This window comes from Pseudonaja textilis, chromosome 1, assembly GCF_049901715.1.
Source record: "Pseudonaja textilis isolate UNSWEBS1 chromosome 1, rPseTex1.2, whole genome shotgun sequence".
Taxonomy (NCBI): domain Eukaryota; kingdom Metazoa; phylum Chordata; class Lepidosauria; order Squamata; family Elapidae; genus Pseudonaja; species Pseudonaja textilis.
The window spans coordinates 280,277,366-280,299,755 of NC_141990.1; the positions used below are offsets into that span (position 1 = coordinate 280,277,366).

At 36.1% G+C, this 22,390-nt stretch overlaps 1 protein-coding gene across 2 annotated transcripts in view; it reads left to right on the forward strand.

Moving 5' to 3' along the window:
* The window catches only part of NUBPL (NUBP iron-sulfur cluster assembly factor, mitochondrial), a 68,905-nt gene that overhangs the window by 38,441 nt on the left and 8,074 nt on the right, over positions 1-22,390 (forward strand). For both annotated transcript variants that reach the window (XR_015741074.1, XM_026710872.2), the window contains exons 7-10: positions 4,492-4,585; positions 5,812-5,897; positions 19,125-19,245; positions 21,241-21,323. Coding sequence is in view for 1 of the 2 variants with exons in the window: in XM_026710872.2 (XP_026566657.1) it covers positions 4,492-4,585; positions 5,812-5,897; positions 19,125-19,245; positions 21,241-21,323 (384 nt within the window). In the remaining variant the exon portion in view is untranslated. The remainder of the gene's footprint in view (positions 1-4,491; positions 4,586-5,811; positions 5,898-19,124; positions 19,246-21,240; positions 21,324-22,390) is intronic.

The following is a 22,390-nucleotide window of genomic DNA, read 5'->3' on the forward strand; positions in this document are numbered from 1 at the left end:
ATTATTGAAGGAACTTGCTTTAGTTGAAAGTCAGAGAAACAAGATTGGTTCTTTTGGATCACATCAGATTGGTTTGCCGGATGTGCCTGAGCATAAATGAATGGGCAAAAGACAAAAGCGGCAAGACGATGAGAGATAAAGGCTTGCTAAATATACAGTAAGCAGAGAAGTATTCCAGACATTTTGATACTGACAAATGAAGTAATTGTCTGTTATGATGAAAACGAAGGACTGATGATGAAGATGAAGAGAAATGTGTTGGGTTACAAAGAGGTCTTAGACCAAACACATGTGCCCTCTACTTGAAAAGAAAAGACAGAATACAATAGATTACAAATAACAAATGTCACTATGCAAAGTAAAAGATACATGACGTTGATCTACGTGCCACTGCTGCCATTACCACAACTGCCTTCATAGATGCTGGCTTGATCACTGAAGAAGACAAGATACTTGTAGTTGAACCACGGTGGCTCAGTGGTTAGCGTGCAGTACTGCAGGCTACTTCTGCTGACTGCCAGCTGACTGCAATTTGGCAGTTCGAATCACACCAGGCTCAAGGTTGACTCAGCCTTCCATCCTTCCAAGGTGGGTAAAATGAGGACCCAGATTGTTGGGGGCAATATGCTAACTCTATAAACCACTTTGAGAGGGCTATAAAGTGGCATATAAGTCTAATTGCTATTTCTATTGCCCACAATAAAGTCACGAGAACCCAGGAAAAAAAATATGGAGTCCCTAGATCAAGAATTTGATGAGCTATGTAAGAAAGGTAAAATAGAATGCATCTTTTTCAATGGCTATATAGATAGAATTAAAGTTATGCTGAAAGCAAACTATTCAGATCAGAAATTCCCCAGTACCATCAAAGAAGAACATTATTCTGTGTGCAATGAGCCAGGTGGATATCTTTATAATTTCACTCCAGAGAAAGACTCAGAATTGGAAAACCTGCTCAAGTGATTGTAGATAATCTGGTGTATTTCGTGAAGAAGAAAGACATTGACAAAAGCTTGAAGGCCACTGGAGGAGATTATACAAATGTTAATACTGGCTGTGAGGGTGCTGCCATGCACTGGGTAGAGCTCAGGCTTGACTGGAAGTTGAACTGGTTGGGGTGTGCGCTCTACAGGAATGAGTTTCCCCTATGACACTTAATCACAAAATTGCATGGGAAGTCCTTGTCTAATAACAAATGGGCAGTTAAAATTGGCAATATACTAAACACTACAACAGAACTTGACACTGATTCTTCATTCACAAGAGTTTCAATTGGTGAGCCTCTCATTTCACTGAGCGACAATGTTGTAAAGGATCACTCTATTGATCTACTGATATGGATATAGGATCACACAGGCAAAAAGGACAGAAGAACTTCTCACAGATTTGGCTCTTCTGCAAATTGGCCCCATAAGCCATTCACGCTGGTTGACAACTGCAAATAGGCGTTGTCAAATATGGGTTTCATAACATGGCTTTAAAGGCAAAACTGTCCAAAATTTATGATAGTGGAATACATCATGGATGTTGTACCCTTGCTGGTTCAACATCAAAGTAAAAGATTCCTGGATTGAAGGCCCATGTAATGTGTTGTTCCAGCTGCAGCAAATCAGACTGCAAAAGAAGGCTGTAGCAGAAGCTATTTTGCCAACCATTCAGTGCTTAGCAAAGTACGCTTTCACTGAAATAATGATCCAGCCACTCTTGTGTTCAAGAGAGGAGAGCTGGTGTGCAAAAGATCATTGACTTGAGGGGTGCAGATAATGATATGCTGGGAGATTTTTCTGTATGTGCAAGAAAAACGTCTTTAATCAACGTCAGAGCATCCACTCTGCTGGAGCTGATTGACTGGTCTGAATATCAGCCATCTTTGATGTGCAAACTGACTACAGCAGAAATAAAGAAGTTCATTGACAAACCAATGCAAGTACCAGAGTGGCCCTGTCATGCCCAATCAACAGATACATGAAACAGGTCACAGAAGCAGCAAGCAGAGTTATACACATGAGAAACATGACGGTTATATCAGAGGCCAAGAAGCAAGTCGGCAGCTGATATTGAAGAATGAATCAAAACAAGACTTGATGAAACTTACTAAAGATTTTTGTAACTCAGATAATTGCTTTCTAACGCTAGTTTATGATTGCATGGATTATTTTTTGCTTAGCTAGATAAGATAAATGCAGAAAAAAGCTTTAATTTTTGTAGCACAAGGTGTAATTTTGAGAAGATAAAAGTTAACAGTATTTGGGTTACAAGTGAGTTTTGTGGAGTATATGATCAGGCGTGGATTTGCCATACCAAGCTAAACCTTGTGCAATTACAAAAATGACAGCAGATTTCAATTCTTTTAGAACCCATCACTGAAAAAAAATATGAAAAAATTAATGTTTACCTCATTAAATGACACACCCCACCAATAGTTTATTTAAACTATTTTGTGATGGTGCAAACAGCTGGTGAATCACTAAGTTTCTTGGTAGTCCTGATATTCAAGTTTATGGTGCTCTAGAATCACAAGATGGTTATTCCTATGATTTGAGATATCAAGGATTATGTCTTCTAAATTGGCATTTCATTAGAGTATTGTGTCTATCTTAAGTAAAACATTGGGATGTACCAGAGACAATGCATTTATACATCGTGGTAATTCGGTTTTTTTGAAAATGTCTTACCAGGGACTAAGCAATAGACAAACTGGTCTAATCTTTTCTGTCAGCAGGACTTCTACATTAACAGGCAAAGATAGATCTGTCTGTAGTTTGTTGCCTGCATCATCCAAACCAGCATCTACAGCTTATTTTAACATAGATGTAACTGGCTGCTATTTTTTATTTTTGAGCACATAATTTGAAAATCTGACTTTAATATTGATTAATGTCATGAAGTTGTGAATGATCATCCATAACATTGCCCAGAGCCACTTGTCTGAGATGGCACCTATGAACTTGAATAAATAAATAGAAACATGTTAACTGATTATTTCACAAAAGAATTCTTAAACTGTCCTACTTTCATAGTGCAAAAAAAACAGTAAAGAAAAAGTTTAACTCTAAATGACCCTGTCAAGTATTAACTGACGAACCCAACTAAAAGCAAGCACGGCTGTCTGCTTGGATTTTTCCAGCCATCCTTTCGACTGGGTCACCACTGTTTTGGTGCTGAAATCCACCTGTGCAGCAGTCGGGGTCTCTTTCGCTGTTGCTGTCCTGGGATTCGCTGTCTACTCTCCTTTATGTTCTGTCCCAGACATCATCTTCTGGGTCTTCACAGCTCTTCTGGAGGAGATCGGACAGGCTGCAGGAGCCCAGGGCTCCTTTGTAGATTTTAATTTTGGTAGAGCTGGTTTAATGTCAAGGTTCTGACTGATGAACCCAAGCAAGCAAGCACTGTTGTGGTTTGCTGGCAGCCTGTGCAGACAGCAGCGGAATCTAACAGTGGAGAAGAACAGGGACCAGTCAGGCAGTCTGGACTAGGACAAGGGTCCTGTGTCCAATGCAGAGATGGGGCCAGGACCATCCGGGAGTGGGGTGCTGCCTCTGGAGCCTTCGGAGTCTGGAAGCAGCGAAGCAGATGACCTAGGGGAGCCTGTTCCTAGTGTGCATGTGCGCAGAGCTGCTAGAAGGCAAGAGGAGCTGAAACAATGGGCAACTCGGGAGTAAGGCTGGGGGGTGATGGCCCCTCCCATAAGGTATAAAGGACAGGCAAAGATGACAAAACCTTTGCAGGAAACAAAGTTGTTCGTTTGGTTCAGATTCATTCCTGAAGCTCTTTGTACTTCGGTTGGTTTTTGTTCTAGTTTATTTGACACTTCTGTTATTGGCAGCACTTCACAGGAAAGAAAGGTGGATGCTTATCTCAAGGGACTGTTTGAGATTCATTACCGGCTGGAAATGAAAATAATTCCCAGCATTGCAATAAATCAAGACTTGTTTTTAAAATAAGCGTTACGTAATTACGGTCTCGGAAGCCTTGGTCAGAACAAGCACTGTAGAGACAATTCAATCTCTTTATGCAAAACTTTATTGAGTTGCTTTCATTCCGTGCCAAAATGATGTACTCAATAAAGTTTTGCATAAAGAGATTGGATTGTCTCAACAATGCTTGCTTGGTTGGGTTCGTCAATCAGAACCTTGACAGACCCACTGGAATTGTAAGGAATAGAACGAATCAGCTGCCTTGGTTAACAGAAGCACTAAGGTTACAAGGAAGGTTTCCTTATGCTCCATATGTGGGCTTGTTGTGTTCTGGTGATAGATTCAATTTTATCATTAATCAGTCTAATTGAATCTAACTAGTAGTCCCTTTCTCTTTCTTTGTCCAGCACTATTACTCATTTCTATTGGGATAATTTTAATAATAATTTGTGATGTTGATTCCAAGCAATAGAATTTATTTATAAGTTATCTGCAAAGATGTTAAAAACTACAGGGGGTTTAACCTTGATGTTTAAGGTGATTCCCCCCCCCCCCCATTTTATACCTTTTCTAGGTTGACTGGCACCAGCTGGATTATTTGGTAATTGACATGCCACCAGGGACAGGAGATATTCAGCTGTCAATCTCACAGAATATTCCAGTTGCAGGTATATCTGGTAGTTTTGCAATGTAGTGTAAGCAGTGCAACTAAGTGCATTTGAATTACATGGCTGGAGACAGGTTTTGTTTGGAAACTGCAAGGTTGATCCTCTTTCGTAAGTGTTGCATTTGCTCACCATAATCTATGAAAAAAAAACCCACTGTGTGACTTAGAGGCGGATGAATCCATCACCTCTTGTTAATTTTTTAAAATAACTATTGGTTTAAAAAAAAAGATACAAAGTTAAAAGAGAAACAAATGGAAATAGAAAATTGGAAAAAGAAGTCGGCTTGCAAAGGATATAAAGTTGAAAAAAATGTTTGGGTTACATTTCTATGTAGAGCAATATGTCAAGTCATAGCTACTCGTTTTAAAGATCATACCTCCCCCCAGCTTGATTCTTGGTCCTCAGTGAGATTGTTCTATATTTGATATTTTTTTCTCTAAAACGTTGAGAATCACTATAGGAAATAAAGTTTGGGCAGGATAAAATGTTTTTCTGTAAAATATTTTGTAATTACACTAAATACAAAAAACACAAAAAAACCAGAAGAAATAAATACTTTAAAAAATATATTTGTAGACACACATATATAGAAATGTTAAAGTTCATCTACATGAATCTTTATGAATGATTTCTGCAAAACACTAAATAGTTGAAGTCATATGTTTCTGTTTCCACTGCTGAACCATCTTTTGTTTATATATTCATTTTCCCTGTCCAAAGTCAACTCCCATATCATTGAGATAAATTGTAGCTCAAAATGTTGAGTTAATATATGTGATCACTTTCAAAATGAGGCAATATATTTAAGTAAAACATTGCTTTCATTGCATTTCACAAAATAAATATAAAATAGCAATTTCTAAAATACTTCTTTTTATTGAAAATGATGCTATCTAAAAATCTGCTAAATTATATGCTTTTTTTTACATGTCTGTTATTTTTATTAGATAAATTAAAAACAAAACAAAGTCCCCCTTCCACAAAAACTGTTTTTGGAGTTGAGTGAATTTTTGAAGCAACTGTCATTTTGGGTTGAAGGAATCAGGGAAATTAGTGATAATTAGCTACTCTGATATATGTAAATGGAAGCACCTTTTGTAAAGCAACTATCATTAATCTTTAATTAGAGATTTATTTTCTGAGCCTATTAAAGATTCTTCTAGGAATTGAAGTACCTGAATGAAACAAAATGATATTGATTTTTCCTGGGGTTTCTTTCTTTCTAGGGGCTGTAATTGTGTCCACTCCGCAGGATATAGCTTTATTGGATGCACATAAAGGGGCTGAGATGTTCAGAAAAGTGAATGTGCCAGTAAGTACATCTTATTTGACTCTGCTAGATTATGGATATATTTTTAAATTAGAAATGGGCAACCTAGAGCAAGATATATTTTTGAAATAACTATTAAACTATTCCTAATATCCTAGAAAACTCTGATATATAAGCATTGGTATTGATATTATTTGATTGCCAATTAAACTTAATTTATAATTAATAATAATTTAGCTTTGATTATATTGTACCCTACTACTGTCCTGGCTGTATCCTTCCTTACTATGAAAGTAATGCCATTTGGGGTTTTTTGTGTGTGTATGTGTCTTGAGTAATACATTTCTCATCTTTTGACTGAAAGTGCCCAGTCAAATTCAGTCAAGTCCATTTCAATTCAGTGATGCCTAAGACTCCAGTATGTATAGTAGTCATGTAGTCTTAACCTGCTTTGGATTTTCCCACATTTCTAATTCTTATATTCCAAATCTCCACTATATATTTTTTTCTTTGCAGTTTTGGATTTCCTTTTCTTGTATGGTAGTACAAGTAATTAGATTTCCCAAAGGCTTCAATATAACCACATCATAAACATCAATAACTACTCCCAAAAATCCTTAGTAGACTGTTGAGTACTAACCTAGCAGAGGGACCCATCATCTACACTATCAATCACTTTACATTGCTATCCATGTGGTTTCAGTGAAATAATATTTTATCATTGCTTTCTCCTGCCACAGCATGACATGATTGATGCCTTTGCTATTATAACTAAAATGATCAGATATCTCTAGCATCTTCCTGTAACATTGTTGCATGATATAGGTCCCTGCTTGTTTTAACTGGGTACTTAAAAATAATCTTTATGACTTGATGGATGCCCTGGATTATATACTCTAGGTCTACACTTCCCATGTTTTTTGCTCATTCCTCCCAAGCACATCTAAACATAAGAAGATAGCCCAACGAATAATGAGATCATGATTCCATACTCAGCTTGGTTTGTTTGTTTTGTTTTTTGCATTAGAATCCCAGTGCCAAAGTATAGAAAACCTGCTTTTACTTAACATGAGTTTTAGGGGGAAAGGCCTCAGGTAGGTTATAGCTTTAGCAGACAGATAGGACAAACAAAAATGTAGCCAGAAATCAGCCAAGAGTTTTACTGTGAATGTTGGTTTTTTGCATTGTCACATGGAAGTTCTATTAAGCTGCTTATTCTTTGAAAGTCAGATCTGGGAATAAGGAATTATTAAAATTGAAGCCAATTCAGGCAAAGGAGGAGGAAACAAAGAAATTGTTTGTCTCAGGACTCCAGGACTAAATTTTTAGTTCCTTATGATTACCCTGCTACACAGAGAAGAAGGCAAAAACACTGACAACTTTGTAGCCCAATAGCCAGGCTGGTAGTTAGCCAGCAGCAGCTGCTCAAATAGCAGAGCCAGGCTGAGTGGGGCACAGTGGCTTATTAATCACACTTGGCAAGGGAGGGAGTTAGGTGGGCTAATGACTGAGTGACCTCCTCATATATTGTTCCTGGTGGCCTTCTTTGCATTGGCACTAAATCTGTGCTACCAGTCATCAGTTGTGTGCCAGTGTACACATGCAGAGTTTAAGATCTGGTGATGTTGTTTTAAATCTCTCTTCTGTTTCAGTTATATATTTATTTCTCTAACATCTCATTCTGAGCAGTGTTTGTGTGTTTCCTGCATCAACTGCATAGCCCCACAAGATACCCATGGTCCACAATCTGGGCGCCAGTGATTTTCAGAGAACTCAGATATCCTACCCCAACTTTTTGACAATTTTCTGTAATATCAGTATACTGAAAATGCAAATCAGTCCATATGCTATATATACTGTCAAAAAACCATTGTAGTTTGGTACCAAAATGTTTGAATATTAATTGGGGAATTTTTAACAGTTCATCAAAATGTCATGTAACTACAGCCATATTTAGAATGGAAGCAACTGCAATTCTATTAATGTTTTGTCCTCCTTTAGTATTCCTGCTGTTGTCATACCAGTTTGTCTCATCACATCAGATGTTCACGCCTTTGCAAATAGTTATTTAGTAATTAAATGTTTTTGCTACATCACAGCAGAATTTTTGCTGGGCAGTGTGCTTTTTGCAGTCTTTTTTTTTTTTTGTCAAGAAGATCCCCATGTTCCATGTCAATTTAGACTTTCAGGTGTAGTAAACTACTTGGCTGGACTTCCACCATGAGGGAATAGCCATTGGCCAGTCTGTGTGCTTTTCATGCCAAATGTTCATTCTATGACATCTCAAGGAAGAGTTAGGAGACATTTTTGTCTGAAACCAATCACAAAGAAAATGTTTATTCCAAATTGTAGACCTCTAAGTCTAAGTCTCTTTTGTCCATAATTTTTATACCATAAGTATACCTGAGGGATTGTGAAGCCATGGAGAACATCTGTGTATTTATGAGCAAGTTCATTTTCCAGTGCACAACTATTTTGATAATACTAACCTCACATAGAGATGTTGGCCCTTTAAAAAAAACAAAAAGATATTCTGGTTTGTTCCAAGTCTAGGGAATAAATGTTGCTGAATATTATAAAATAGCAAATAACTAAAATAGTTTGACAAACAGTGAATGTGCTATTTACCAAAATGTAGACTTTAGAGTCTTATACGCATTGAAGTAAAAATAAGACTCAAAGTCATATGTGTATCAATATGTCAATAAATGTATCTTTCTTTGGAATTAGTATTGAGAATATTAAGCAAATGAGGATTTAAACATTAAGTTTGAATGCCATTTTAAAGTTGGAATTAAAAGGTACTTCCGGCTTGTGGTGCTTCGGTGCAGGCAGGATTCCGTGACTGTGCACGGTTTCTGCCTGTGTTCACTGCCTGAGTGCCTCGAGCCATTTGGCTTCGGGGCTAAGCCACCTTTGTAGAAGGTGGTGAAGACTGGGGGGTTCTGGCAGGGACGAGAGACATCGCATCTCTCTTCCCTAGCCGGCTAAATCTCCTTCTCCGATGGCAACTGAACGGCGGTCTCTGGCTGCCATTTAGAAGAGCTCAGCCGGGAAAAGGAATGTGCTGGAGGGGTTTGTGAAGAAATGAAACTGATTTTGCTGACCGGGACAAAGGAACAGTGAAAGTATCCTGGTATTTAACACCTACTAAAGACACATTGCTCCCAGACTGAGTAAGCAGCGAATGGATATCAAAGGGAAAACTTTTTTCTTTTCACTCTCCTTCCAAACGGAACAGCTTTGAGAGAAATCGGAAACCCGCATTGAAGGTATGCTAAATGCTAAAGACTATGCTAATGCCAAAGGGATATGGATTTCTAAATATTTAAAGAAAATTTTTTCTTCTGCTGTGAGTGGGAAGGGAGAGGAAAAAAATTGAAGTAGAAGTTGAAAATAAGGAGCAGACTGCCTAGAATTTTAAAGAGCCATTTGAACATTAATAAGACTTCAAAAGACATACTATAATTGGAATTTTGTGATTTAATAGCAACCCCAGAAAAAGAAATGGAAGAAGAGAAAAAGTGCTAAATGAAATAGTCTATCTGGATTGTTTGGTGACTTTGCATCTTTTGGGAAACTTTTTTTTCTTTGTTTAAAAACACTCGGGTAGTTGTTTTGGGAAAAATTTCTCCTCTTTATAATGGCACCACTTTTGGATGAATTTAAAACTGAATATCTAAAATATAAAAAGGAAGAACAAGACTGGAAAGATACCTTGGACATTCTTTTTCAATCTTTAGAAATGGCGGTGCATTCCTATGGAGAATTGATTGCGCAGCAGGATAATTGGGACAAAGAAGGAACCATTTTTGATGAACATGTGACCCTATTGGGGGAGAAGAAGGAGGAAGAGAAAAAGGAAAAGGGATTTTAAAACCTAAAAAAACAACCAAAAAGATAAAAATGAGTTGAAGGGTAGATATAAGGTTAGAAAACAACAGGAAGGGGGAAAGCACAAGAAGAAAAGGGAGATGGAAAGACAAAGGGGGAAAAGGGGTAAGGAAAAGAATAAGCAAGGGGGAAAGGAAGGGGTGAGAAGTCTCAATGATGGGAAGCAAGATCTGAAGAAACAAAATTTATTTAGAGACAATGGGTAAACTTAATTGAAAAAGGGATTCTGTAAAGTACATAAGATTGTGTTATTATAGGCATTTATAGAATAAAATGTTTAAGATATAAATATATAAATAAGTATCAATAGGTACGATTAAAATGGTTTTGACAGGGGTACTACCTATATTATATATCTATAAATTTCTTTGTTATTGTCGTTCTTTCTTTTTTTCTTTTTCTTTTTATATAATATATTGTGTGACTTTAGGATGTGCTAAACAGAATCCCAATACAAGTTATGTGTGATATTAAGTATTATTAGGTTAGGGGAAAGAGTTAAAGGTGTCATACTCTAATTAGTGTACAGGAGAGGTTTTGTTTAAAGAGAAAAAATGAATGGATAGCTGAGAACAGACAAAGAATGTTAAATATTATGACTTGAACTGAGATAAGTAGAATAAAGAAGCTATATAGAAAATGGAAAACGGTAATAAGATATGGAATGATATATAAAAGGAACATGATTTTTGAAGAGGTGTCTGTACGATGAGTTTTAACCCGGGATCAAGCAACTTTCAGAAAAGATGTTTATGTTTTTATGTTTTATGTCTTGTTTGTTTTTTTATTGGAAGAGAATAATGAAAATGTATAAGACAGATGGATATAAAAAATGTACACAATCTAAAGTTAAAGAGATATAATTTGAATAAATAGAAGGAAAGGAAGTAATAAAGAGAAGTTTGGGATAAGATATGAAGATGAACAGATAAGGTAAATATATATATCAAATTGTGCTTGTTTGGAAATGTGATAACTTGGAATAATTCTGTCTTTAAATAAGATGTTGTATTGGCTTTTTAAGAAAAAAAAACTCTTATGTCATTATATTTTATGTTTTGTTTGCCTGTGTATTGTTTTGGAAAATCAATAAAATTTGTTCAAAAAAAATAAAAAATAAAGTTGGAATTAAAAGAACATTCTTAGGGACTCAAGTTATCACTCCAATAGTAAGGTGGGGTGTAAACTAAAAGCTATCTTCAGACCTATGCTTTCCGTCTTTGCTCTTAGTACACAAAACATGTGGCTTGCCTGCTGAAGAATACCAAAGAAAAAAGAAAAAAAGTAGAAAGGGTCCTTCAGTATTGTATATTCTTAATGGTGAGTTTACTCCTGGAAATGTATCGCTCCAGATGTCATACCAGAAATAAACTTATATTAGAATTGTTGGAAAATTTGAATTGGCAGCACAAGATAGTATGCTAGATTGGAATGTGACCCAGAATATGATGGGTTTTTTACTCATAAAGAGGAGAAAAGCTGGGAACAGTTTTGTTCCAAATTTTATTAAACACTTTTGATATTATTATATGAAATACATTTTAAAAATGGCAATAATTATATCCAGAAAAGTGAGTGATGAAATAATTTAATACAAGTAAAAAAAGGAAAATTTGCATTAAAATAATCTGAAATGAAAATAACGTTTTTTTCTAGTGAAATGTATAAACTGCTTCAGCCTCAAGAACTCATGTAATGTTATTGCTTTTTGATTTTGTACTTTATGGTTGAATTTTTATTGTTATATAGCTGTAATTATATCATGGATGTTTTATTCTTATGATGGTAACCCACTAAGAGATTCTTAATTGTGGCAAGCAAATACAAACAAACTGACTACATAAATATAGTCCAGGTGATAAACACTGCCAATATATTTAGTGCAAAATACAATAAGACCTTGATTCTCCAGAGTGGTGCCTGGGGCCATAATGTCTCCTCTGACATGTTCTTGGTACTCAAGTTTCTTTAATTTTTCAAAAAAAGTGTGTGAGTATGGAGGGGGGGGTGCAGTCTGCTTGATGCAAAATAAAACAAAATCAAGCAAAACACAGAATTCCAATAATGCCTCTGTGCTCTCAGACACCCTTTTTAGAAAATAAAATGGTGGGAGATTGGAACTCAGAACTTTACTTGCCTTTTGGCAAACAACTGTTTGTAATTGACAACACCTGCCAAGGCAACCATTTTGTGAATATGCCTATTCATAACTTGCTTTCAATATAAATATACTAATAATAATAATATGGCGGGCATACAGGATTAAAGCAACAGCTACAAACACTGATCTGTAGTGCTAGCAGTCATCCTGCCTAATGTGCTCATTAGCCCAAGGAGCTTGGGGAATCTTGTCCTAAAGTTTAGGGTTTTTAGAAGGATTAATGTGTAAGCAGGCTAAATATGAATAAAATCAAGCGGAGCTGTAAAGCAATTCAGCATCAATGAAATGAGACATTAAACACACACACACACACACACACACACACACACCCCATAAGTAGCATATGTTCTGTTTTATAATATTCCATAAGCAGGATGTTAAGATTCCCAGTTTAAATAGTTCTCACAATCTAAAATAGACAGTTGAGAAGATAGCAGAAGGAGCAGCAGCTTTTTTCCTGGTTTTAGATTTTTGGAAAGATAATGCTACCCTATTCTAGTGTTATTGAAACCCAAGCTTGATCACAGATCAAAATAGATTATTTTCTTCTGCATGTAGCTTTCATCAGAAATAAGAAACAGAAGAGGTGATAACTTCTATTGGCAGAGCTACTGGAATTTCTGAAGTTAAAAAATGAAAAAAAAAAGAAGATACCATCATTACTGAATCAAGAAACTGCTTAATAAAAATCCATTAAAAGGCCGTTTATCTTCTCCAGTTCTGCACAGAATTACTCAGAGTATCTGGTATCTGGGACAGAATGTCCCTGAGAACAAAACAGAAGCCTCATTATGAAATAGCTAAGACTAAAAGTTAATGGGACCTCTCTAAAAGTTATGTTGCAAGTCAGTTCCAAAGATTTGCACTCTCCTGGCTTTAATGCAAAAATGTAAGCTTTGTGCTGGACATGACAGGTGTATCCTGTCTATTATGCTTGCCAATTAGGTGCCTTTAGGAATGCAGGACCTGAATATAGTGATATCTGTATTCTTTATTTGTGTTCTTTAGTAGCTGGTATTGACAAGTATAGTTTGATATTAATATAAAGCTGTTTTAATTAATACTGCTGGATGTTATCTAATCCCTTTTTATATTGATAGCTGCTATTGGCATCCTATGGTACTAGGTTCTGTGATTAACAAATTTTTATAAATTCTTAATCTTTTGCCATTCAACCAAGAGCTTTTTCCCCATGTAAGAGCTGCATGTTAATTCAGCATTTATTAAGTTATTAACTGTTGTTTTGGTTTGAAGAGTCCATCTGAGAACTCTTCACCATCCTTTTCTTCTTTTAATACCCTTAATAATGTCTTTTAAGAAAATTTGTCCAGCTCATGTCTATCTTCCAGTTGATAATTGTGCTTTACCTATAAACAATTAATGTATTTTTAAAGGATTTTGAAAGCATAAACAATAACTATGAAATCAATTCACCAACAAGACTTTGGGCATAGCTTTAATTGATCAAGTGGGGCTGTCTGATAATCTTAGCATGAAATTAATTATAAATAATAATCATTTATCTGATGAATAATTAAATTTCAGTAAGAGTATCAGATCTCCTAACCAGCTCCCAATTTCTCCACGCAACTACTGTAAATCTTTTAATTTTTTTTTTTTTTGCCTCTGCTAAATCTTACCTGAAACTCAAATAATTTTTGGCAGGGTAGTTGTGGTGATGGCAGTGGTGGAGCTTTATGGAGCTTTGTGGAGCAGTAGATTTTGTCATTATTTCCTTTTCTTATGCCATCATTTCACTTTTATAAGTGTTAAAATCTAACAAAGAAATGGTGGCAAGGTAGATGACTATTTACAAATGGCCTTTCCTCGTATATCAAAGCACCATGGAAGGAGTGCTATTATCAGTAATGTTATTTCCTGTTATGGGAAATGGAATGTAAAAAGAATTGATTAATCTGGGATACACAGATTCAGAGTGGGGGTATGACTGAATACTTTTCCTTGTCCCCGTCCCGTCCCCCCCCATTGGACTGCTCAATATGCTCAATATTCTGTCAAGCTGGTGGATATGATTTGGCAACCACTATTTGGCTTCAAACAGGGTTGTCCAACCTAGGCAATTTTCCAATTTATGAACTTCAACTCCTAAAATTCCTCAGCCAACACATGCTAGCTGGGGAATTTGGGGAGTTGACATAGATCTTAAGGTTGCCAAAGATGGACACCCTTGCTTTAGAAAGTTAGAGGAATGGAAATGTTTGCTGTGTAGAAATGGCTTAAAATGATATGGATCATTTACATAAAAGGCTTCTTGAACAAATGGAACATTAAATGACAGCAATTATTTTGCTACTTAAAGAGAAGCTATGCCTAAATTGTTTTGCTGCTTTCTCCTAAAATTTATGTGAATATGATAATAAGCATTCATCTCTAAATGTGGAATCCTTTGCAAAAGTTGAATATTGATCAAATTTTGTCAGAGTCCTATGAGCTAAAGTCTGTTTCTGAAACCTTTGTATTTCCATGAATATGGAAACACACTATTCAACCTAAAGTATCATGTAAGTCACAACACTCGATCTGCAATTTGAACGTTGGTGGGCCAAGGAACTTATACAAAGAAATCTGTCACCATAACTATTCTTCTGGTAATGTAAACCAAAACTATTTATGAGAATGATGTTTGAAAAGCTAAATTACAGAAGTTTGGCAAATAATGACTAATGTAAATAACATTCTTAAAGAATAAATAAACCAAGAAAGATGTGTGTTGGGACATGCATGGGACAGGATCAAGAAATCCCTCTAGAGATCCCTCTAGAGCAGGAGTATCTAACATTGCCAACTTTAAGACTTGTGGACTTCATCTCCCAGAATTCTGGGAGTGGAAATCCACAAGTCTTAAAGTTGTTAAGGTTGGACACCCCTGCTTTAAAGTGTCTAGGGGACTCCAGTCTTATCTGAAAACCAGATGGAAGTATGTGTGGAAAAGTTTCTTTGCTATATATATGAGACCAGTGCATACTTACATACTATTGTTTGCAGCCAGGGATATGCTTGACAGTTTTTACTGCTGTCAGTTGCCCTGAATGTGAAAACGTGTTTTAAACAGGAAAGTGACTTGTCTATGGCTAGGTGTATAGGTGCAGTGCCAACTGTTTAAAACACCTCTGCTTATGTGTGAATTATTGCTCCCTCCCACTCCAGTCATGCAGATGGCTGTTTACAGCTGTAAGTTGACTCGGATTTTGCATGCATATAATTAATCTGTTGTCTGTACTTTGATTTCCAGCTGAAATGTGTAAATATTGGGATCCAAAGTAAATTGCATCTATGTTACTTATATATGACACACACACACATACACACACGGAAGAAATAGGGAAAAAAGCATATTGGAGATGTAAATTATTGTCCCAACTTGTCAACCTTTAGCAGTGATACTTCTCTCAACCTGCTGCAGTCGGGAGAATCCCAAATTTTCACCACTGTTCTGTGTGTTCTTCAAGTTATGCATTTAAACATGTATTTTTATTATTTATCAATCTATATTTAGAGGTAGACATTGACTTCTAACTATTCGTTTAAGTGACCATTCAAAGTTACAAAGGCACTAAAAAAAAACGACTTACGACTGTTTTTCACAATTACGATGGTTGCAGCATCCCCATGATCATGCGATCAGAATTTAGACACTTGGCAACTGGGTCATATTTATGACGGTTGCAGTTTCCTGATGTCACGTGATCACCTTTTGCGACCTTCTGACAGGCAAATCAACTGGAAAGCCAGATTCACTTAACAACCGTGTTACTAAGTTAACTGCAGTGATTCACTGAATAACTTTGGAAAGAAAAATTGTAAAATTGGTCAAAACTCATTTAACCATTGTCTCGCTTAGCAACGGAAATGTTGAGCTCAATTGTAGTGGTAAGTCAAGGACCACCTACATAGTCTGCTATCTATCCAGATTTCCATCCATAAAATAACCAAGCTAAAACCAAAGCGCCAAATGGAATAAATAATACTTATTAAGACTCATTATCACAGTAATGCTGTCCAAGAGGCACTTAAATGACAAAAGATATGATAAGCCTATGAACACTAAGCTATAAATAGAAAAAAAATGTTTGCTCGCAGTTTGCACACACACACCCTCAAACCCAGAGAAGAGTACTCCAAAGCTCAGTTGCTAGTAGTACAGGGGAGGCTTTTCAAATATCTTCATAGGATGCTGACAATGATCCCCTTACAGATTCAGGCATGCACATTGTTCAGTTGTTGGGATCCTAATCCATTAAAGGTTTCAACATGCAACTCTAGCCACTAACCCAGATACACTTAGGTCAGTATTCTTTCTTTATTATCGATGGACAAATTGATGCCAAAGACGGGATAGCCTCTATAAGGCTTGATATTGGATGAATAACAATAATAGCACTTCCTGCTAGTGGTTCTGGGCAGTTTGATCAGTATGCCAGAAGTGCATCCTAAATACAATTTTTTCTCCGAGCATACACATGCAAGCTGGAATTTCTAATATAAAGAATGTCTGGCAAGCCAGCTTACAATTGGCTGTATTTCTCTTTAAGAAATACAGGCAATCCTTGCTGACTAACCAGTCATTCAGAAATTGTTTAAAATTGCTACTGTGCTGAATGAATGGGACTTACAATTTGAAGTTCTGGTCCTGCACCACCCCTGTGGCCAGGTGATTGCAATTTGGGCATTTAGCAAGCAGCTCACACTGACAGTTGTAATGCCTCATCCCTATTTGTGACCTACCAGTTTTCCCCAAGCCAAGTCAATGGGGAAGCTGTCACAAATTGTTCTGGTAAAGTCGGCAGCTTCCCTTCCTTCATCTGGCATGGTGTCCTGCTTCCCTTGGCTTTTCTGTGCTCGCTCACACAGCATGGCACCCTGCTTCTCGCAGTCCCTCTTCGGTGATGTATTGTCTACTCCCACCATATGGCGTTCCCATACTACTTTCCTGGGACTCCTGATGCTTTCTGGTTAATGAACCATATCCCCAAAGTTACAATGGTAACTGGGATGCTGGAATTGTTGCTAAGTGATGTAGACATGTGACGTCATGCTTTATGACCACATGCCTAGCAACTACAAACCCAATTGCTATCATAATCCAAGGATTACCCATATATGCAGAATAATAACACGTACTCAGAGTGCATGCACTGCAGAACAGTTGTGTATAATAGACAATATTGGGGAAGGACTACCACGGGTTTGCTTGGACCGACTTCAAAACCTTTTCTTGTTTTTTATTTTGTGTAGCAGAGATGAATACCCAGTGTATGACTTCTGTTTTCCCAAAATAATGTATTATATATAATAACTGTTCTTCATCATACATACATAGATACATTTCAGATTTCTTGGAGTATATTAGTCCATTGTTCACTGTACTTGAGTAAGAGGTCACTGTCTAATAGTATATTTGCCTAATAGTGCAAATATACTTGTGTGTGTTACAGGTGCTTTACTAATCTAGACGCAGAAAAGTAGTAAACCAGGAAAACCTAATATTTTAGGTGAATTAATATAAAAGCTGAGTGCTGTTTTCACTTTTCCTCCCAAAAATTTGGCAAAGGGTAGACATTTTAGCAGGGGTGGGATTCTACCTGGTCAGACTGGTTCTATAGAACCGGTTGTTACAATTCTGCGCATTTCGGAGAACTGGCAAATTGCGCTACTGGCTAGCCTCACCCCTCCCTCTCTGCCCATTCATTCCTTACCTGGCATGTACACCATCCAACTTGCCTGCCTTGTGCCTTCACCTAATTTTTGATAAGTTCCTATTTTTCCTTTTTTCCCCCCCGACCATCAGCTGTTCCGACTATCAGCTGTGATATTTAGATTAGCTAGAAAGCAGGAAATCATTGGACTTCTTGCTTTCTAGTTAATCTAAAAGCAGAACTGAACCTTCCTTAGGACTGAAGATTCTGTTTTTCAGTGCAGACTCAGGCAATAGATTGCAGAAAGGTAGATCTCTGGGTGAATCTGTGATCCTGGAGCAACTCAATCTGCCTGCCACTTTGCCTGATTTTGGTTAAGAGTTGCCCTTTTTTATTAAAAACAACAACAACAACATTTACATACATGGTGTGTTGTGAATTAATTTTGTGAGTTTGCTTACAAGCAAATTTTATGTGACAGACTCAGGCAATAGATTGCAGAAAAGTAGATCTCTGAGTGAAACTGATTCTGTGAACAACTCAATCCGCCTGCCTGCTTTGCCTGATTTTGAGTAAAAGTTGCTCTTTTTTAATAAAAAAAAATTCAGTATTTACATAAATATTTACAATATTTACATACAAGCCACGCCCAAACAATCACGTGACCACCAAGCCACGCTCAGTCAACAAGCCACAGCCACCCAGTGACCATTAAGCCACACCCACAAATTAGGCCATGCCCACAGAACCAGTTATTAAGAAATTTGAATCACACCCCTGCATTTTAGTCACCATTATCACATAAGTTAGCTAGATTGCCTATAACAGATTCTCTATGTTAATCCATTTACCATTTGAAACGCTACATCTAATGTAAGTACTGTCAATAACGTGTCATTTTTATAGTTTAAATAATTAAGTTAATTGCTCTTCAAATGTGCTTTTGATTTGTAGAGAGAATAGAAAAGGCTGAGCTACCCTCCCCTTCAGAGTATCAGTGAATACACATTTTGAAGAGCAGAAATAATGTTGCTCATCTTTTCTTCTTTTTCTTTTCTATTACTTTAGGGGATAATTGGCTGCTGCAGAATCCAGGCTAATTTAATGAGCAATCAAATCAATAGATTTTAGCAACTGCTATATATACAACAGTCTTAAATTGGAAATACATCCCATTGTACAGACCCTGGCTTACTTCTAAATAAATGTCTATCTGATTAACTGTTGTTTAAGGTCAGCCCATAAAAGACATTTCAATGATAGCTCACTTGCTGTCATTTGTTTTATAGTGTTCTGGACTTACAATTGCTGTTTTCCTCCTTCCTGCTCAAATGGATTTTAATTTATAAACAAGGTGTTAACCCTCCAAAGGAAACTGGCATTTTTTCTAGAACTGTTGATTAGGGAATTCTGGCAAATGATTTTTTTTTCTGACTAGGATATATTTCTGGGTTTATTCTGGTAAAATTGGATAAGTAGATGAAACTGATATTTTAATTTACTGCTTCTATAATATTAAATCTGTTTCTGCTTTTTTTTTGTTTAACAATTTTCCAGGTATTGGGCCTTATACAAAACATGAGCGTTTTTCAGTGTCCAAAATGCAAACATGAAACACACATTTTTGGAGCTGATGGAGTGAAGAAATTATCCAAGAATATTGGTATAGATGTTTTAGGTAAGAATATGTGGTTTAAAATAAAACCTATATCAGACAAAACAGAATGCAATACAATTTTTCTTTAGTATGTATTGATTTTAATGAAACTAAATATGAATCGTAGAAACCTGGATTGTGCGGCTGCATTGTATTTATTGCTGCTTACTCTAATATATGGAATATTTGTATCTATTATGACTATAAACAGTGAATGGATGAGTAGTCACTAACTACCCATAATAAATTGGGTCATTCAGATTGGAACTTAGAAGCTGGTAAAATAAAGGCATAAAATACTTTCAGAGAAATATTAAGGCTGACAGATTTGGTAGACACCAAATCTATATGTTTGGTGAGTTAAGTTGTTTGTGATTTACTGCCAGCACAAAACATCTCCCATATTAGAGAAAGTTTCTTATATATTTCACAAACAAATATCCATGTCTATCTGAAAGCAAACAATAATGAGAAGTGACCTGTGCTAAATGTACAACCAGGAGATCCTGCTGTAAGATTTATAGCATAGATCTATGTCCTGTCCATCCATTTTTGGTGGTTGTGTGGGGGAAGTTTTTCTATTGACCGGAGTGGTGGTGGTATCTCATGTTGCCTGAATCCTATGTGTACATGGATAAGGCTTTGCTCACTTGCACGGCCTGGTTCCTGATAGGCCGTGGATCGGTGCCAGTCTGCGGTCCGTGGCTTGGAGACCCCTGCTATACAGTATGCTATAAGACCAGAGATAAAAAATTATAAGCACTTGAAACATCCAGTCATTTTGATCTGCCTAGCTGCAGAAAGAGCGAGGGGTCCTTGGTGCTTTCTGAGCTTGCTTGTTTTTTGTTTGCAGTCATTTCAATATCCAAAGTAGTGCTGCTGCTGATGTTATCTAGTGTGGGTAATTTATACTTGTTTGCAGCTTTTGTTATCATTTTAGTAAATCCTGCATTCATTGAGAAACTGACAGATGTTTTATTTTAACCTAAAATTGCATTAATCTCCTCTGCTATGTTCCATATTTGTAATAGCAGTACCAGAAGATTGCTGGTCATGCCATTACAAATGTAACGTCCTAGGCCCTAATTGTGTTGTCTTCTCCTTAGAACAAACTCTGTATGCAAACTTTTACTTTTAAAGTTATGTTTTTAGCTGTATTGGGAACGAAACCTCTTTTTTGTTATTCTCAGTTTAGGTGTAGATTTGATTTTACAATCTGTTTTTGCATAATGGAATTATTTAAATCTAAAAAGTTAGTCTTCTGCAAAGGATTTTTTTAATGAGACAATTCTGAGTATTATTATGCAGTTTTTCTTTATTTCTGTGGCAATTGCCTACTGAGTAGAAAAATTCAATATACAGTTAACAGTTGGGAGGGAAAATTAATTAAATATCTAACTAGCATTTAAATCAGTAGTTGTCTGATAACAATAACACTTTCATTTTGGTGATTAAATATTTAAGCATCTGTTTGAATATTGATTAGAATTTTATACCACTGGAAATCAGTAGGGAATGAGATGCAGTGCTGAAGAAATAATGTGTTGCGTGAAGAAGTTGTATACTGGAACATTTTACTGTGGATTTTTTTTGTGCATTACAAAATGTAACATCTACTCAATTGGGATTTGGGCTTGATTTTTACATAGCAAACCAACAAGTACATGCATTACTTATCTGAAAAGTAAAACGGAGATTATGGAGTTGAAAAGAAATTGGTCTCAGTGGTACACGCAGATCTGGCATGTTTTCTTTATTATCATCCTAAATAGGTCATATCTATCTCTACCCCCATCCCAATATTAGATAATTTTCGCAGACAAGAGAAACTGAACATCACTTTGCAGTAGAAACAATTTCTTTTTTAAAATAATCTCAATAATCCAAAACTAACAAGGCTTGACTAATTTCTAATACTTCTGAAATATGACACTAGGTGTAATACTTGTACTATTTCAATTAAAAACATTTATGAAACATTCAACCTTTGTACCAATTTTCTTATATTTAATGCAGGTGACATTCCACTACATGTCCACATAAGAGAAACATCTGATTCTGGCAAACCTATTGTCATTTCACAGCCCCAGAGCAATGTGGTAAGTTTAATATAATAAACTTCTTGAATATAGACATGGTTTGATTAGAACACGTAATTTTTGTGCTAAACGAATTCAACAGAACTAACTTATCTTATTAGTCTCTATTTCTTTCATAATGACTATTTAGCCATGATTTCAGCAGGCAATATCTGGCAATAGTTAATTTTTTTTGCTCATGAAGGAAAACAATAGAAAGTGGTTTTTTGAATAATAAAGCATTGACTATGTTTTTAAATTTATTTTTGAATAATTTTATAGATAAAAGTGTCTGACTTACTTAGTGATATTATATTTACCTGACAGGAAAAGAGACTCCTCTCTCCCCAAATAATTGCCTGAAAACATGGAAACATTGTTAACTGAGAAGAGTTATAGAAGAAGGCTCTAGTGAAAGGGAATAAATAAATTAAAAGTGCAAATAATGGAAGAGCCTCAACCAGAGTCAAAAAAAAAAGGGGGGGGGCTTTGCTGTCCTAGCGTCAAGAGGAGCACACAAGTCTTAGGGTTCTCAATATAAAACAACTAGATACAAGGACAGTTTTTTCCTCTATGCCACAACTCTGCTAAACAACTAATACCCACAACACTGTCAAACTACCCAGTAGGACTGTATTACTGTTATCCTTCTTATCTTTCATATAACCTATTTCCTTAACTTCTTATGACTACAGGTTTGTTGCTTGTATCTTATGATTTATATTGATTGTTTTATTTAGTATCCTAGTATGATTCATGTTGATCGCTTGTTTAGTATACTATGACTATCACTGAGGGTTGTGTCTTATGATTTATGATTCTATCCTATCCTATCCTACATAGTAGGTGGTGAATGTTGACAGTAAAAACTCATTCTATGGAAAATTTCCATAGAGCCAATACATAGATTATCCATGAAAGCCCACTGATCAAACAGCACTGCAAATCATAAATATACTTTTGCCCACTTTGCATCCATAATAAATTATGTAAACTGACCTAAACAAATTCACCTGTAGCATGGCAACAGTGTAAAATTCTTCCCTAGGAGTGAGAGTCACAGAATCTACTTCATGCTTTTGATGAAA